This window comes from Schistocerca gregaria, chromosome 1, assembly GCF_023897955.1.
Source record: "Schistocerca gregaria isolate iqSchGreg1 chromosome 1, iqSchGreg1.2, whole genome shotgun sequence".
Lineage (NCBI taxonomy): Eukaryota > Metazoa > Arthropoda > Insecta > Orthoptera > Acrididae > Schistocerca > Schistocerca gregaria.
This window is the reverse complement of record NC_064920.1, coordinates 217961729-217981406: the sequence shown is the minus strand read 5'-3', so window position 1 is coordinate 217981406 and position 19678 is coordinate 217961729. Positions and strand designations below refer to the sequence as shown.

The 19678-nt window shown below is 43.6% G+C and overlaps 2 protein-coding genes across 6 annotated transcripts in view; one reads left to right on the top strand and one right to left on the bottom strand.

The window, feature by feature from the left end:
* LOC126337342 (BTB/POZ domain-containing protein 6-B) overlaps positions 1–7397 on the bottom strand; it is a 183339-nt gene extending 175942 nt beyond the window's left edge. For both annotated transcript variants that reach the window (XM_050001464.1, XM_050001466.1), the window contains exon 1: positions 7286–7397. In XM_050001464.1, coding sequence (XP_049857421.1) covers positions 7286–7304 — 19 coding nt within the window. In that variant the 5' untranslated portion in view covers positions 7305–7397. The remainder of the gene's footprint in view (positions 1–7285) is intronic.
* Positions 1–19678, top strand: part of LOC126337296 (transcription factor IIIB 90 kDa subunit) — a 342489-nt gene that overhangs the window by 258434 nt on the left and 64377 nt on the right. For all 4 annotated transcript variants that reach the window (XM_050001455.1, XM_050001456.1, XM_050001458.1 and 1 more), the window contains one exon: positions 18893–19042. In XM_050001455.1, the coding sequence (XP_049857412.1) occupies positions 18893–19042 (150 nt within the window). The remainder of the gene's footprint in view (positions 1–18892; positions 19043–19678) is intronic.

Here is a 19678-nt window from a genome sequence, read left to right as displayed (position 1 = left end):
TGGACAGCAAGCGACACCGCGATGCAGAGCGCCTCTCTTGCAGAGTCTGCCACTTGAGTTTGCTAAACATCTCCATAACTCTATCACGGATACCAAATAACCCTGTGACGAAACGCGCCGCTCTTCTTTGGATCTTCTCTATCTCCCCCGTCAACCCGATGTGGTACGGATCGCACACTGATGAGCAATAGTCAAGTATAGGTCGAACGATTGTTTTGTAAGCCACCTCCTTTGTTGATAGACTACATTTTCTAAGGACTCTCCCAATGAATGTCAACAAGGCACCCGCATTACCAACAATTAATTTTATATGATCATTCTACTTCAAATCGTTCCGCACCCATACTCCCAGATATTTTACAGAAGTAACTGCTACCAGTCATGGACTGTGCGGCTGATCCCGGAGGAAGTTCGAGTCCTCCCTCGGGCATGGGTGTATGTGTTTGTCCTTAGGATAATTTAGATTAAGTACTGTGTAAGCTTAGGGACTCATGACCTTAGCATTTAAGTCCCATAAGATTTTACACACACATTTGCTACCAGTGTTTGCTCCACTATCATATAATCGTACAACAAAGGATCCTTCTTTCTATGTATTCGCGCTACATTAGATTTGTCTATGTTAAGGGTCAGTTGCCACTCCCTGCACCAAGTGCCTATCCGCTGCAGCTCTTCCTGCAGTGGGATCAGGTGGAACTGCAACTCCATCCCAGTGCCGGTATGCAGGATATCAACGACAGTTACAACAGTAGTTGGACAGCTTGCCTCAGGAGAAGATACAATCGCTTTACAGGTATTACGCACTTCTAAAGCGTATCAGTGCATGCATCCAGGCCAGAGAGAGTGCGTCATACTGATAAATGGGTTCACACTTTTTTATTAATTTGACGACATTTTGTATTGACTGAAATAACATCAAATACCCTCTCAACACGTGATGTTTCACATCATTTCCGCCGGCCGCGGTGGCCGAGCAGCTCTAGGCGCTTAGCCGGAACCGAGCGACTGCTACGGTCGCAGGTTCAAATCCTGCCTCGGGCATGGATGTGTGTGATGTCCTTAGGTTCGTTAGGTTTAAGTAGTTCTAAGTTCTAGGGGACTGATGACCTCAGATGTTAAGTCCCATAGTGCTTAGAGCCATTTGAACATCATTTCCTCCATCCTTTGTGGGAGTCGCAATGTTTTTGTTAGGCATTGTAAAGAGAGCTAGAATGCATCGGTAAGGCAGTCCAGGAGTGGAGAGACTTGATATCTCGTTGCAGTGGAGCTCTCGTACTATTGGAGATGCACGTGGAACATCGCAGTGATATATCGGAGCAGTGGAGTTACAGATGCGCAAACTCTAAAAGCAATGCAAAACATGCCTACTTATAGAAACAGTATTTGCCAAGCTCCAATCATTTGCCATTAACAAAGACCGATTACATCATCAAGTTCAAAATTCTTACGTGGAGAAACAGTACTGCTCGCAGACTATTAATTATGCGATGACCAGCGCCCGAAAACTACGATATCCATGGAGTCAAATAAGGCTGCCGACATAATCTAGGACATATCACTTGCGGTCCGGTCATACTATGCTATACGTTTGTACGATACACTGAGTTTTGGGAAACTTCTGTATTTGGTACCCTGTTCTGGTTTGTGAATTTTCACGATGACTCCTGGTCAAGCTCCATAAACAGGGCGAACCCAAAATCCACAAACATAATTTAGGAAGTTGTGCATGGATATTTTGTATTTTGGTATAAGGAAACGTGAACTTCGTTGGTTCGTTACTTATTAATTGCATTTCGTTTGATTTCATATCTCCTTCGTCCTTTTGTATGTGTTGCACGGAAAATATCCAAACAACAATGCAAGTGTCGGAGATGTGCCCTGTGTGTCTTTTTGTTCATTTCTGCCTCAGATTTGTTTTTTCGGCAGCAATTTGTTGTACGTTAATAGAGATACACGGCAGTATGAATAGGTTTATTGGTGAGGAGTTGGCTCTACGCAGCTCGTGTATGAGTTCACTAAAAGGACTGGAAGAGCGGCACAATGACTCTATGGTGAGCTGTTCTCGCAGCGTGGTAACCACGTTACATTACTTCTGCATCTGCACATATTTGTAGGGTATGTTTTGGTGAGTGCATATTACAGGTTTTTTCATTGTAGTGAAGTTGTTTAACAAAGATAGTTGGGGTAACGAACCGGATAAGTCATAATTACGCGGTGACGAGGCTCCAGAGCCATGGGTCTCATATGCCAAAATGAAAACAACCCATGAATATCAGCCGAAATATTGTAAGTCTAATAAAGTTTTGCTCTGTGTACATACTGAGGTGACAAAAATCATGGTATATCTCCTAAAATCACATCGTACCCGCTTTTGAACGGCCTAGTGCAGCAAGTCGACGTGGTATGGATTCAAGACCATGGAAGGCCTCTGCAGAAATATTGTGCTATGCTCCCTCTATAGTCGTCCAGAATGGCGAAGGTGCTCCTGGTGCAGGATTTCGATTATGCCTGTCCCATAAATGGTCGGTGGGATTCACGTCGGGCGATCTGGATCGCCAAATCGTTCGCTCGAAGTGTCCATAATTTTCATCGAACTAAGAATTGTAGCCCAGTGACATGGCGCATTGTCATCCGTAAACATTTTAATATTGTTTAGGAACATGAAATTCATGAATGGTTGCAAATAGTTTCCAGGTTGCCGAACGCAACCATTTCCAATCAGTGATCGGTTCAGTAGGACCAGAGGACCCAGTCCATTCCATGTAAACACAGCCCATACCATTATGGAGCAACCACTAGCTAGCACAGTGCCTTGTTGACAACTCGAGTCCGTAGCTTCGTGGGGTTTGTACCACTCTTGAACACTACCATCAACACATATCAGCAAAAATATGGACTCATCTGATTAGGACACGGTTTTCTAGTCGTCTAGAGTTCAAACGATATGGTCACGTGTCCAGCAGAGGCGCCGCAGGTGATATCATGCTGTTAGCAAAAGCACTCTCGTCGGTGATCTGCTGTCATAACCCAATAACATCAGATTGCGTCGCACTGTCCAAAAGGATACGTTCGTCGTACGTCTCACATTGGTTTCCGAGGTTATTTCACGCATTGTTGCTTGTCTGTTAGCACTGTCAACTTCACGCAAACTGTGTTTGCCCGTGGTGACAGGTAATGCCTGAAATTTGGTATTATCGGCAGACTGTTGACTCTGTGGCCCTCGAAATACTGAATTCCCTAACGATTTCCGAAATGGAATATCCCATTCATCTAGCGCCAACTACCATTCCGCGTTCAGAGTCTATTAATTCCCGTAGTACAACCCTAATCACGTCGGAAACCTTTTCACGTGAATGACTTGAGTTGAATTGACAACCCCGTCAATGCACTGCACTTTTATACTGTGTGTACGCGATATTATCGCCGTCTGTAAATATGCATATTGCTATTCGATGACTTTTGTCACCTCAGCGTACGCCGCAAGCTGCTGTACAGTGCATGGCAGACCTTACTTTGTGCATATGTTAGGCACTTTCTTCTTAGCCTATGAGGCGAGGGACAGATAACTTTTTGCATTGATCCTAATTTCTCCCTTTTGTTCTCGTGATACCTATGCAAAGAATATAATCGAGGCAGCGAGTTTGTTGCAGATTCTGCTTCGAAGATGCAAAACCGAGCGATGTGGCGCTGTGATTAGCATACTGGACTCACATTCGGAAGGACGACGGTTTAAACCCGCGTCCATCAAGCCAGATTTAGGTTTTCCGGGATTTCACAAAGTAGCTCCAGGCAAATGTCGGAATTGTTCCTTTGAAGGGGCACGGCCGATTTCCTGCCCCATCCTTGACACAATCCGAGCTTGTGCTCCGTCCCTAATGACCTCGATGTCGACGGTGCGTTAAAGCAAATTTTCCTTCCTTTTTTTGGAATATCCAACAATACTTCACGATAAAAAATGTGACGATGATTTTCGTTGTTACTATGCCGTGCATTTCAGAAGACTTTCGGCAAGATGTTAAAGCAGATTGAAAGGAGTCGGATGACATCGGCAAGATTGACTGCTTGCTGCCGCTACGAGTCAATGTATGTAACCCTAGTCATAATCTTTAATTCTTTCAGCCCAAGATGAGAGGGTTACAGTTTTCTCGGCCACAAGTGAGAAAAGTAGACAGTTTCTCAACAAGATATTTTACTATGGTTCCTTAACTGTTTCCATTAAACAATGGCACTATGTATCTATAGAAACGGCGGCAATTTTCGCTTCAGCACAGGGGGCTTGCCGAAGAGAACTATTAATAGAGACTGTCAGGAGGCGGCTTGCTGGATACATTAAGGGAGAAGATCAGTCAGTTTCTGCCGCTGCCAACTTTAGCTGTCATACAATATTGTGTTCAGCCCGTCGACCAGTACGAAAGCAGAAGTTACGAACAGAGTTAATGAGTGATAAAAAGTCATAAATAATTGAATTTTATATCATTTAATTTAATGACAAGATATAAACGCATTAAACATAGTGTTGTGAGCCAGCTGTAGTTAGTAACGAGGGGAAAGTAGTCAGATTCAACTACTAACATGAGAAAAATGACCTTCGCGAGTAAAGCTTCTTTTGCATCAAAGCGAATGGATGCGAACAGAAACGAACGAGTATTCAAAGACAATTCACCAGTGTTCACTACGATTCGTTTGTGCCTTTAAACAAGCGTTCACGGTGGAAGCAAGAGAAAGAGAACGCGACAGAAAGAGCTTAGCTGCGAACTCTACGAACGCTGCATTATTGTTTTCTTGGTGCGGCGTGATTGGTTAATGGCGTACTGCCGAACTGTTTTTGCACAAATAGGAGCAACTCGGTTGCTCTTGCGCGAGTGCAGCATTAAACACTAGCTACAGCCGCGATGCAAAATTGCGATATTCACATAAGGATTCGCAGCGAGCACTCTGTTTGCTGAGCCAGCAAAAGGGCACGGGAAACGAAAAAAAATAGGTGTCACATTCTCACACAATCGTGAAACGCGTGAAGCTCGCCTACTTACCACTTAATTGCAGCTCCAACCTTGCATATTAATATTCCAAACCCTTGCACGACGTTAAAACATAGAAGCAGAGCGTTAATTAACCACGAGCAACATAACTTAAAAAAAAGAAAAATATCGCACTCTGGGTTTTAGCATCTGGTGACAGTAACCAGTAAACCAACCCCCGATTCTTTAAAGAATCTAACTCCCATGTGTAAAACTGCTTCAGACGTCTGGTTACTTTTCGAATGAGTTGATGTGTTAAATAGTTGACGTTAAGCATGTAAGCGAGAAAAAGTTCAGAAAAGGTTTGACATTATGTTTGAAGCTTGTTGGAAGTCGCTAAGTGCTCTTATTTGTGGTTCAGTAGAATTTGGATGATATGCGCTCCGTTTCAAGCAAAAGCTAGGTTTTCACGCATCTCAGTGACGCCATATCTCCTGAACTGTGTGTCGTACAATGATAAATGCTGCAGGTGCATTCAGTGGAATATGTGAATACTCTTTGCAGAATGTACTCCGAATAGAGTTAGCAGTAAAGAAGTAATAAATTGAAACGTTATGCCACTTGCTGAAGTTTTACTGCATCAAGGCCGGCCGGAGTGGTCGTGCGGTTCTAGGCGCTACGGTCTGGAACCAAGCTACCGCTACGGTCGCAGGTTCGAATCCTGCCTCGGCCATGAATGTGTGTGATGTCCTTAGGTTAGTCAGGTTTAATTATTTCTAAGTTCTAGGCGACTGATGACCTCAGAAGTTAAGTCGCATAGTGCTCAGAGCCATTTGCACCATTTTGAACTGCATCAAGAGCGTAAATGTAACAAGCGATACACTTTTTTCCTTTCATTATTTTTTGTGTGGGAGAAAAAGCTTCGCAAAGGTTTGAAATTATGTGTAAAGTTCATTGGACGTCGCTAAGTGTCTCGTTCTCATATACTGGATAAATACAATCTGTATAGTTTGTGCGCCATAAATTACTCTGCCTCAAGTCATACACGTAGTTTCTTTCAGTGATACTTGGACGATTGTGTTAAACTTTTAAAATAAGATTACAGGTCTCAATGAACAGATGTGACCGAATTTTAAATTATTAAACTCGGTGAGTAATTACGCGGGATACTGAAAACCAAATTTTTATTTCCCCGTGGAAGCAGTTAGATAAGCAACGTGCAACTGGGATTGTGCCGCATGTTAGCCGTTTAGTAATGTTAATTGATTTTAGGAGCTGCTATTGGGTATATCAGTTAGTTCAAGATGCCAACAGTGACATATGCGAATGAATCAAGAACTTTATTTAAGTGCATGTAAAGAGGTTATTACCAATAAAGTACGATTAATTAATGTAAACATACATATAACTTGCCCCACATTGCGTGGTTCATAAAATCTCCTGTTTAGTTTGCTGGAGATGAGATTGTATGACGCCGGGAAAAGATGTTTATTTATTCGGTTGTTACATCAAAAGCCCCTAAAATAACGATGATGTATCTTTGATGATATAATTTTAGCTCCCTTGAGTGTAAATCACGAGAGTGATTAGACCTTTAATACCTTTCTAGTTTTACACTGGTCAGTATAACAGATACATGTTCGTATTTGTTTACCTTCAAGAAAAGTTATTATGCTGTTAATTTATTTTTTAAAAAAGTCCGAAAGCTTGTACCTCTTCAATCCGTTCCCTCCTGATGAAACCAAATAATGAATGTATCACTTTTATTACATCGCCGAGTGGACCACAGCGTGTTTCGCACATTTTCTGCCCAGCCTACTTTTTTTGTTCGACATTTTGTGCTGTGACATTAGTTCTAAGCGCAATATTCAGATGACGTCGTCTCTCACGCCACTCAATGAACATAGTTCGCGTGCGATGCTCTCGATGGCTCGCTGAAAACTTAGCAACGTAGCGGAACACGGGCGAGCACCCGCCTACACGAACTGAACACAACCAAATGCTGTTTGCTGTTGCTTGTCATCAAAGAGAATGCTCGTTCTGTGGAACAGTCACAATACTTGTTATAGAGGCTCCTTGAAAGGAGGGCTAGTATCACTTCTGTTATACTTTAAGCACACGAAATGTGTGGAAGCAGACGGTGGACAGTGTCAGTTTAGCTTACTTTATGTATTTGGAAAAGGCCTACCTGTGTAGTACTGTTATCCATTTCACGGAAACCTCATTTGCCACACTTGTAGGTATTTGAGAACCGTTAAGCACCTCACGCAAACACGCCCCCAACCCCGTAAGGCCAGTCACAAGGCCGCAGCAACAAGGGTACTCACCGAGGCGTGGCTTGTCCATGGCGCGGGTTCATATCTGCTTGCGCGGCCGCCGACGCCGCATCCACTCGGCTCGACGCTGGACCACGACCTGCTTTCTGCCCGACGACTTCGCCTCTGCCGCGCTGACCAGTCTCGAAAGTAGCGTCTCGACTCGGGAGCCGGGGCGCGGGTTTCACTGTCTAGCCAGACCCGCTGCACCGCCAGCCGGCTCTGTGGGTCACGCTGTTCTCACTCTTTCGGCAGCCGCCACTGCATTTACTTTCACTTGTCACGCTACTGCCTGACTTCGCGCGAGTTAACCTCTCGTGTGGTTCTATGTATCACTTCACGTCCCTCGCGTGCAGGAGGCATAGTTGGTAGCCGTGAAGTTTTAATTATCACCTCGAAAAAGTAAAGTTACTCAATTGTTTTGTTGTTGGCGTGCAGGTACCTGCCTGCAGTCTAGGCATACAGTAAGATTCCTGCACCATAGCACGGCGCTTGTCGAACCAAAACAAGATGCCGCAACATATTGGTAAAGTGGGGATGAGCCGAGCCATTTTGCTTTGGCTTCTGTAGGGTGGTGCTACGGTGCTGTAGCATGGGGATTTATTCGTCCAAACAATCAAAAAAATAGTTGCCTAACTTTATTTTTTCGGGGTGATAACTGAAATTTCATTACTGCGCTATGTGAAATGAGAATTTAATGTAATGGTACCCCGAGCTGACAAAAGTCATGTTATAGCGGTATGCACGTACACAAATGGCGGTAGTATCGCGTACACAAGATATAAAAGGGCAGTGCATTGGCTTAGCTGCCGTTTGTACTCGGGTGATTCATGTGAAAAGGTTTCCGACTTGATTATGGCTACACAACCGGAATTAACAAACTCCGAACGCTGAATGGTAATCGGAACTAGAGCATGGGACGGTCGCCGGCCGTTTTGGCCGAGCGGTTCTAGGCGCTTCAGTTTGGAACCGCGCGACCGCTACGGTCGCCGGTTCGAATCCTACCTCTGGCATGGGTTTGTGTGATGTCTTTAGTTAGATTTAAGTAGTTCTAAGTTCTAGGGCACTGTTGACCTCAGATGTTAAGGCCCGTAGTTCTCAGAGCCATTTGAACCATGGGACGGTCCATTTCGGAAATCGTTACGGAATTCAGTATTTCGGGATTCACAGAGTCAACAGTCTGCCCAAAATACCAAACTTCAGGCATTACTACTCACCATGAACTACGCAGTGACTGACTGCCTTAACGACCGAGAGCAGCAGCGTTTGCGTAGAGTTGTCAGGGCTAACAGAAAAGCAGCGCTGCTTGAAATCACCGCAGAAATCAATTAGGGACTTACGACGAACGTATCCGTTAGGGCAGTACGGCGAAATTTTGAGTATGATAGCAGACGACCGACAGAGTGCCTTTGCTAACAGCACATCGCCTGCAGCGCTTCTCCAGGTTCAAAAAAAAAAAAAAAAATGGCTCTGAGCACTATGGGACTTAACATCTATGGTCATCAATCGCCTAGAACTTAGAACTACTTAAACCTAACTAACCTAAGGACTTCACACACATCCATGCCGGAGGCAGGATTCGAACCTGCGACCGTAGCAGTCGCGCGGCTCCGAACTGAGCGCCTAGAACAGCTAGACCACCGCGGCCGGCGCTTCTCCAGGGTTCGTGACCATATCGGTCGGAACCTAGACAACTGGAAAACCGTGGCCTGGTCAGATGAGTTCCGATTTCAGTTGGTAAGAGTTGGAGGTAGGGCTCGAGTGTGGCGCAGACCCCACGAAGCCATGGACCAAGATGTCCACAAGGCACTGTGCAAGCTGGTGGTGTCTCCATAACGGTGTGAGCTATGTTTACATAGAATGGACTGGATACTCAGACCAACTTAACTGATCACTGACTGGAAATGGTTGTGCTACTAGGAGACCGTTTGCAGCCATTCATGGACTTCATGTCCCCAAACAACGATGGAATTTTTGTGGATGCGAATGATATGGCTATCCAAATCGCTCGACGTGAATCCCGTCGAACATTTCTGAGACATAATCGAGAGGTCAGCCGCACTGTCCGCGGTGTCTTGTCACGGTCAGCACGGCTTCCCCCGTCGAAGGTTCGAGTCCTCCCTCAGGCATGGGTGTGTGTGTTGTCCACAGCGTAAGTTAGTTTACTTTAGATTAGTAGCGTGTAAGCTTAGGGACCGATGACCTAAGCAGTTTGTCCCATAATATCTCCCCACAAATTTAAAATTTGAGACGTCAGTTCGTTCACAACATCCTGCACCGGCAACACTTTCGTAATTATGAACGGCTGTAAAGGACTCGTGGATCAGTATTTCTGCAGGGACTTCCAATGCCCTTGCTGCGTCCATGCCACGTAGAGCTACTGTTCCACCCTGGACAGGAGGTGGTCCTACACGATACTAGGAGGTATCCCATGGCTTTTGTAACCTCAATGCACAACATAGTAAATGTTAACAGTATTCTTACAGTGTCAGAAATATGTATAACGTAGCGTAGTATGCGTAATTGCACTAGCGGAAAAAATACTTGATGGATAAGGCCATTTTATTAACAGGTACGGTGACACGTAGGATGCATGATAACGAATAAAGACCAAGTACCAATAACGAGGGTTATTCAATAATTAAAGAGACAAACTGGTCTGGGGAAAATTGTTAGTAGGGAAAGTTTGTTACTTTTATGGCTTTAAGTTGGCATCACTGGGATGAGCCCTGATCAGCTGATGCATCAACATTGTTTTGTTTATAACTTCAAAAATACATTGAAACATCCACGTTAGTTGAACAATGTTCTGTTGTTATTTTTTTTACTTGCTGAAGGCGAGAAACCAGTGAATATATACTGTAAAATGTCGAACGTTTATGGTGATGATGTATGAGTCGTGCAAATTTTTACAAATGGGTAGAGCAGTTAAAAAATGGTCGCGATTGAGTGACTGACGAACACCGTTCTGGCCGATGAGTTGCAGTTTCAACTCCCTCACTTGAAAGTCGAATTGATGAAATTATTCGTGACGACCGTCGTGTGACTTTGGAAATGACAGTTGGTGTGGTTCAAGATAGTATTAGTGCACTTCATAACTTATCTGTAACAAGCTGAAGTACCGCAAAACATGTGCAAGATGGGTCCCAAAGGAGTTGACGCGCCTACCCTACGAAACAAGGTTGAGAGTGTGCACAGAGCTAACGGAACGATATGAAAGAGAATGTGAGCACTTCTTCAACAAAATTTTAACTTTTGATTAAACATGGGTTCACTATTACGAGCGCCGGCTGATGTGGCCGAGCGGTTCTAGGCGCTTCAGTCTGGAACCGGGCGACCGCTACGGTCGCAAGTTCGAATCTTGCATGGATGTGTGTGATGTCCTTAGGTTAGTTAGGTTTAAGTGGTTCTAAGTTCTAGGGGACTGATAGCCTCAGATCTAGAGTCCCATAGTGCTCAGACCCATTTGAACAATTATGAGCCAGTGTCAAAAAGACAAAGCCTGGAGTGGAAGCACACGAACTCACGTATCAAGAAAAAATTCAAAACCCAAGCATCAGCAGGAAAAGAAAGTGTTGGCAGTGTTTTGGGATCTTGAAGGTCCAGTTTTTTGCGATTATCTCGAAGAGCAGCCAGTACTTCTCGGATTTGCTTTTAAACAAGGTGAAGCCAGCAATGAGAGAGAGACGTCGTGGATCTCAGAGGAGAGGTGTGATTCTCCAGCAAGGCAACGCACGTCCTCATATTGCTCAATTAACGTGTGAAACCATCGACAAAATGGACTGGGAGGTACTGCCTCATCCCCCTTACAGTTCTGATTGAGCACTTAGTGATTTCCATTTGTTTGGCGCACTGAAGGAGGCTTTACGTGGGAAGAGATTCCAGGACAACGAGGACGTGAAAAAGTTTCTGGAAAGTTGGTTCAAACATCAAGATAAAGAGTTCTCTTCAGCCGGAATAAAAATGGTTGCAGCTCGATGGAACAAGTGCATAAATGTTCAAGGGGATTACGTTAAAAAGTAGGAAAAGTATTGTTTTGTAAAAATAAACGCTTTTTTGTCCAGACCAACTTGTCTCTGTAATTATTGAATTACCCACGTATTACACACATGTCACAGTAAAGGGACCTCAAACAGTCGCACCAATACACAGTCTACCTTCCTCCGTCCGTCCATCCTGATTTAGGTTTTCCGTGATTTCCCTAAATCACTGCAGGCAAATGCCGGGATGGTTCCTCTGAAAGGGCACGGCCGACTTCCTTCCCCATCCTTCCGTACACCGATGAGACCGATGACCACGCTGTCTGGTCTCCTTCCCCAAAAACAACAACAACAACATCTACCTTCCTCTGGCGGAGCGTAGTCTCCCATACAAACCATCATAAAGATGCCGAATGGCGTCCTGCAATAGATTGTCCCAAGCATCACGCGCTTTTTGTTGCAGTTGGGCAGTGGTTCTTGCAGCCTGTGTAGTTTCAGCTTCATCAGGTCCCATACGTATACAATTGGCGAGAGACGTGGCGGTGCTGCTGGCCAGGACAATTGTTGTACACCACGAAGAACAGGTTGTGTTGCAGCGGCCGTAATGGACGCTCATTTTCCTGCTGAAAAATCAGATCACCTTCCAGTCAAAGAAATAGCCGTAGTACGGCAGTAACAGCTTGTGCAATGTAGCAGTCCCTGGTTACTTTACCCTTCAGAAACGCCAAATGTGAGCACGAGCTGTAACTGATGGTCCCCACACCATGAAGCCTGGGATGGGACCTGTGTGTCGTAGGTGAATGTAGTCAGGTAGGTCACCAGGCCGAGGCTATACACATGCACGTCCATCACTTGCGTACAGACAGAACGTACTGTCATCGTTGAAGACAACGGTGCGGCATTCCACTATCCAGTCAACTCTTTCACGACATCCGGGTAGCCATGGTCGCTAGTGTCGTGCAGTTAATGGTAATCTGGCCAGAGGCACAGGTGTTCTTAATGGTGCTGCAAGCAGACAGTTCCCAATGGTCCCTGATAAAATAGTTACTGCAACGTATATCCAGTTTTCGTTTCCCATGATACTCGGTCAGCGCCGCGCGGGATTAGCCGAGCGGTCTTGGGCGCTGCAGTCATGGTCTGTGCGGCTGGTCCCGGCGGAGGTTCGAGTTCTCCCTCGGGCATGGGTGTGTGTGTTTGTCCTTAGGATAATCTTAGGATAATTTAGGTTAAGTAGTGTGTAAGCTTAGGGACTGATAACCTTAGCAGTTAAGTCCCATAAGATTTCACACACACTTGAACAATTTTTTTAAATCCTCGGTCAGCCACCGCTGCTCGCGCAATGCATTTGTACTACGCGGAGGTCCACAATCTGTCCGACAATTGTGTGATCGTTCCACAGACCACTGTTGAAAGCAGCGACACGTTACCGGTACGTTATGCCCATCATATGCAACACTCCGTCGAAATGCTCTTCTGGTTTCCTGCAATCCCACTATGCAACCCTGTTCAAATGGCTGAATCTGTCCAACAGGAGTATACACTCGTCAGTGGGGCCTGATTGTACTCTAAACTGAAATTTTAAACCTGTTGACCTCTACAGTCAGCACAATTGCTGTAGAGTCAAAACAGAGGGTTCACGGACAGCCATCCCGAGCGCCATCTGATTGCCGATGACCATGGAAAATGAATCATTAACACTGCAACCCCTGGTGACAGTAAACACAGCCGTCGAGGGAGCTGAATTTTTTCCGGTAGTGTATGTTAACATACGTGTAGCTTACGTCGTAGTTGTAATTTTGTCATAATATATGAACACAATAACATACTACCGGAACACGCAGGTATAGTATACAAACACATTAACATAACGTAGCTGGATAGTATCCACACCTTGTTGAGCAGAATACATGTACAATCAGCAAAAAAATCCCCACTTCGTCACTACCTCGGAAATGCTGTGTCCCAACGATCGTGCGCTAAGTATAACACTACGTTCAAACTCACTTAAATCTTGATAACCTGCCTTTGTAGCAGCAGTAACCAATCTAACAACTGCGCCAGACAGTTCCTGGCTTATATGGGCGTTGCCGACTGCTGCGTCATATTCTGCCTGTTTACATATATCTGTATTTGAATACGTTTGCCTATACCAGTTTCTTTGGCGCTTCAGTGTATTTGTCCACTGGCACTGAGATGATGGATTATGAGTACTTGTGTCGTAGAATAAGTACGTAGTTCGAAGTCGAGAGGCAATAGCACACAAATACGTCGTGACAAATAGTTCTCTAGTTGTGAGAGCACAGCAGTTTTTCATATCGAGCCAATAGGAGCAGCGTTCCGGTACCACTTATGCCTCGTTGTTCAGTTCGCGTTGTTTTTACTAAATTACTGCAGCCGATTTCTCAGCTTATTTCTATTAGAAGATCGCTGTCAATTTCCGCCGACGTACTATTCGGTAAATGCCAGGTTTTTCAGGCCTCAGCCGAATTGTGATTGTGTATTTTATGTTTTGTTTTTCACTGGTTTTGCTTGAGCTAGATTGTTAACTTTTTGATTATCTTACTTTCATATTTGTGAGAAAAATAATCCCTCATGAAGAACTCTTTGTTTGTTTCTTGTCTGACCGTAGGTACTTGATGACGCCTGAAAATGGCACTCAGAAAGCGAAAGTGGTCGCATTTTTAAAAAAATAAAATCTTTTAACAGCTAGAGCTGCTTTCATTGCTACCAGTCACCTTTTACATCTGAAAACGTGACATGTTACAGAACTGCCAGACCATAGAGTCCTTGGAAGATAACTGTACACACGTTGTGTTCACTTAAAAACCTCAACTTTATGTTCTGTGACTGTTCTGGAATATCACCGAGTGATGTGGGAGAATGGTTAGTGTACTGATCTCACATTTAGGAGGAACAGACTTCGAATCTGTATCGGCAATTTTGATTTAGATTTCCTTAAATAGTATAAGAGAAGTATCAGTTTTATGTAGTATTCACCACATAAGTTTGGCGCTCAATATAAAAGGCAATAAGAAGGTAAAACTCTTCCACAAGAAATGAGGTTGCTGTGTTTAGGTAGCGTGCTTGCAGGAGTACATTGATACACAAATAAAGTTGGCAACACACGGAATAATATTGAACAATCATTTTAATAGTATGTCCGCAAATTTTCATCTTAAGCTTGATAAACAGGCATGGCAATGAAGACGGGTCTATTCGAACTCAGTGAACGTTAGCTGACTAAGCCAATAGTTGTTCACTCGAGGCTGCTGTTAAACAGTTTATAGTTCAGGCTTGAAATAATTTTGCACACTTTGATACTCTGCGTTGGCTGTGCGAGGATCACTCGCACGTAACTGGAACTGATCGGCAACTGGTGACCTGCGAAAATCTTGACCGCGGTGACAACAGTTGAGTGGAGATGTGCGGTGCGTCGGCATTTGTCTGCTAATGGCGTTTAGTTTGTGGGGCGTTCAACTGCGCAGTCATCAGCGCCCGAACAAAGTCCCAATTTTTACACAGTCCAATCGAGCCACTGCCACGAATGATGACGGTGAAATGATGAGGACATCACAAACACCCAGTCCTGGGCAGAGAAAATCCCCAACCCGGCTGGGGAGGCAGCAACGCTAGCCGCTAGACCACGAGCTGCTGTTCTTTGTCCTCTAAGGCCGCGTTCACTGTGACACCGACAATGGTTGTCAGATGCCGTCGCCAGAGGTCGCTCGATAACATCGGACGACTGCTTGTTTACGGTGCGGCCGATCTCGTTCGTCAGTTTTTGGCGGGGTCGAGCAGGTTAGGTTAGGTTAGAATCTGGTCTATGAACGAACTAGGATACATTTTAACTTCCAAGGATGGGACAGATATGACGATGCCTCTGTGCTTGGAGACAGGTGCTGCAATACGTCGTTTGTTAATAAGATGCTGAATGAGCTATATGTGTCTCGAAAAAAGCATTTTCGGTACTGTACACTCTGTCTGCAGCTACCAGACAAGTTTTACGAAACACACACGTAATACGAAAATACGTACCGGTAGTTTCAGTGATACATTGCATTAAAGGCTCCATAAACGAACAAACGTATTTGACAAAGTCGCTCTTATGTATCCACAGATTTGCCAAGCAAGCCCGTAGATGTTCAAACGATGTTTATCAGTTTAACGTCACTTCGAAGCAGACACTATTTGCGTTCGTGTGTATTTTGAGAGCAGTGAGTACGGCCGCAAATGCAGAAAAAGCAGTCCTGGCACTGTGTTTAAGATAGAAGAAACAAAACGAGACTCTGGTCCAGGGAATGGCTAAAATGACAGATTTACCCAAGAAAATATGCTAAAGGACATATTACACTCAGAATCCGGTAATTACATCAGCTTCATTCGAATGGACAATGGAACTTTTTATAACTTATTAAGTTCCTCCAAAAAGAGCAAACTTGCCTGTCAAGTTCGCTCTTATCTAGCTACGGATATGTCAAACTAGCCCGTACACGTTCTAAGAAAGCCTGTCAGTTTAACCTTACTTTTGAAGCAGACACTTTTCGTGTATGCTGCTACATGTAAACACTACAGCGGTTTCCGAATTTCTTTTTCCGTCTTTCGGAAAATGTGTCGCACGTAAACGCAGTGTGTGAAAGACAAACACAAATCCTGGAATAAGATACTCTGACACTTAAAGCACTGTAAAGTGTAGACACATACGTACATCACATTTTCAAACCACTTCATGCAGCCTATTGACATAAAAACGCCAGCAAATGGTACCAGTAATTTGTAGAGAGCTAATGCCCACCTGCTATAACCCAAAAAGATCGATTACTGTAACTTTAACCGTAAGATACAGCGTTCCTGTCACTTGAAAAAATTATGTTTCGAGTCTATGATCTACTCCTAAAATTTCTCACAAAGATTTTGCCTACTTATGGTCTTGTGGTTTCCAATAAACCTTCGATTTCAGTCCATATAATCCGAACTATAACCTGATTATGATAGTTTTCATTCTCAGCATGCCACAAACTACTCCGAAGTCAAAACTTACCAGTTTCTCACAGTCCATGTTTCGTGTCATGTCGGCCTTAATGACGGGAAAAAACAAACTGATTTGAAAGTCACCGACTGTCGTCCGAAATCTGTACGTTCGGGCTATGACGTCGGCTACATCCTAACCGCGCATGTAGTGACGGTAGGCCTACTGATTTGAAACGATCGGCCGTCTTCAGACGATGTCGGTGGTCGGCGGAATCCGCTGATATCGGTGCCACTGTGAGCGCACCCTCGGTGGGAGGGCGTCCATCTGCCAAATGTTTGGCGGCTGCGGAGCATTCGACGTCTGGCTGAAAAATAACTTCCCTGATTTATTTTTCTTATAAATAAACAGCTCGGGACTCAACGTCAAATGGTACACTGTCGAACGGTATCACGTCTCTTCTCTCCATATATGCTACGCATCCAGCAGCCAAAGCCTCAGTCGGGTCATGGTCTTTGTGTCAGACCATGTGTCCGCAGTCCGTGGAAACATTTTTGAAAGAGCAACAGCTTAATGTGAACTTTTGAGTGCAACTTGGAAAGACCTCCAGAGGTCCATTCTTTATTGAAGCAAGGATGTAGTGGCAGATATGTTTCATGCGCTCAACTTTTTGAGTGGTTTAAGCGGTTCAGAGAGGGACGAGAAGAGACTGGAGATGAGCCACGTGTAGAGCGACCCGCAACGTCAACGAAGAACAAAAACTTTGAAAAAGTTGGAAGTAAATTCGGGAAGACTCGGTTGAGTCGACAAAGAAATAATGTGGCACATTCTACACAAACATTTTCACATCAGGAAAGTTTGTTCAAAATTGTACACAAGAAGCTGACACCTGTCAAATCGTTTTTCGCTAAGCATGGAATCTCTTTGTTGGAACATCCACCCTACTCAGCAGTTTTTGCTCCGTATCCCCATTTTTCACTTTCTGGAAGTGAAATCTACTACGAAAGGGACAAGATTTGAAATAGGTGCAGCTGTGAAAGAAAAAATGATGGACACCATGAACGTGCTTTTAAAGTTCACTTCAAACACTTGTTTCAGCAGTGGAAAATTTGCCTGAGCTGGAGTAAGGAACATGAACGGGAGAATTTTAAAGGACTAATGTAAAATTTGAGAAGTAAAAATAAAGAATGTTATATCCTTACACCAGCTATTTTTTAGCCAGACCACCTAGTCCTTTGTGTCACTTTCTTCAGTAGTGGCAGACGCAACTATTGGCTGATGTAGTGGAGTATTTGTAAGTCTTGTGGTGGAAGTGTAATGAGATTCCTCTTATGTCTGTCATCTACAAGCTGACTGATTTTAAATATGTGTCACCACTCAGAAGACTACCTGGCATGTCACACACTATTTAGGCTTAGCTGTGTACCGTATCTGGTACATACCAACCAGTATGTTTCCTTTGAAAGGAACAAGACTAATTTCCTTTCATCTCCTTGTATATGTGAAACACATACTTTTTTTCTAATGACCTCGTGTCAATCGACTGTTAAATTCTAATCTCCCTAGCTTTTTCTTGGGATATTATGTTAATAAAACGAAATTACACAACCTCTAACAGTGCTTACATGATTGAGGGGGACACTGATGACATAGAGGAGTGAGTTGTAAGGGTTTAATGGGACAGAGAAGTGGGAAAATTTTGAATAGATGATTTGGGGACAGTGAGTCAGTGGAGACTGAGACTGGGGAAGATGCAGCAGCAAAGGATTTGTTGTAAGAATAACTCTCATCTGCGTAGTTCAAAAATCTGGTGATAGAGGGAAGCATCCAGATGGCTTGGGTCGTGAATTAGCCATTAAAATCAAATATGTTGTATTCAGGTGCATGTTGTGCCACTGGGTGGTCAACTTTGTTCTTGGCCACAATTTGGTGGTGGCCATTCATTCAAGTGGCCAGGTGGTTTCTTGTCACACTGGCATAAAGATCTGTGCAGTGATTGCAGCGTAGTTGCTGCTTTCGCAAGTGGCCTTTCCTCTGATGGGATGGGATAAGCCTGTGACATGACTAGAGTAGGAAGTGCTGGGTAGGTGGGCTGGACAGGTCTTGCAACTGGATCTTCAAGGGGGATATGTTCAGAGTGGGAGTGGCATAGGGATGGATCAGTATGTTGTGTAGGTTGGGTAGGCAACAGAATGCCCCTTCAGGATGGGTGGAAATTATCTTGAATAGAATATCCCTCATTTCTAGGCATGATGGTGAATAATTAAAGCCTTGGTGAAGGCCTGTTGGTCCAGTTAATACTGGGTGAAAAAAGGGTTGCTCCTTTGTAGATGAGCTATCTTTGCAACGCATCCTTTTCTACCATCTCTCTCCAGGCCTCAATCTCCACTAACACACTGCCCCCACACCTTCTATCCAATATCAACAGTTATTCTGTTTTCCTTCTCTTTTATGTGTGCCTGTTGACAACTCAGTACTTCTGCTATTCATTGCATAACCTCATTTACTCCTAAATTATTTACATTCTTTCAGAACTTTCTTTCCTTACTCTATGAATCCACCTTTTCTTTTCATTTTTGTAGAATTATTAAATATTGTACATGTTTTCAGGCAGGATACCACTACTACAATAAATTCCAAACTAATTACTGACTGATTCTTTTTTCTTTACAGACCCCTGTTTATACATTCTAAGATTTGCAAATAGACTAGAATTTGGAGATAAGACTCATGAAGTTTCCATGACTGCATTGCGTCTAGTGCAGCGAATGAAACGAGACAGCATCCATACTGGAAGAAGACCTTCTGGCCTATGTGGTGCAGGTACTTTAATGTAAAAACATACTAACACATATCTGAAAAAGGTTTAAGTTTCTAAGATAATGTATGTGAGACAAATATAGTATTGCTACTTAACAGGAAAGATGGTAATGTTTGAATGTCTCTTCAGTGTTCTTAAAGACAGAGTGATAGTTCAATTAAAGAAGAATGGGAGAGGAAACTGGATGTAATATTTAAGTTTCTCTTTACTGCTAAAGTCAGTATTTTTCAGCTAAAGTTTTGAACTAATAAAATAATAACCTATTACACACCAGTGTTTCTGAAACTTACCTTGACTTCTATATAATGTGTCCTGAATCAGCTCTTTGTGGCCTGATAAGGCAAGAAAAGAGAGAATATTAAAGATAAAAAGACACAAATGCCTAATTATGTACTACACACTATAACTCTTTCTACATCTTGCATTCACTTACATGAAAGTCATTGTCCTTGGTTTTTGTGTCACTTTTATGATTCCAAAGTGACAAAAAACAGTTGTCTTTTAATATTGTATTTATAGACTCTGCAAGCTGCAAATTTTCTGTGTATTTTATGGTGATTGGTCATGGTCACCACCTAACTACCAGGTAAGAGCATGTCTTTAGTTCTCATGTTCCATTCAACATTAAAAATTACAAA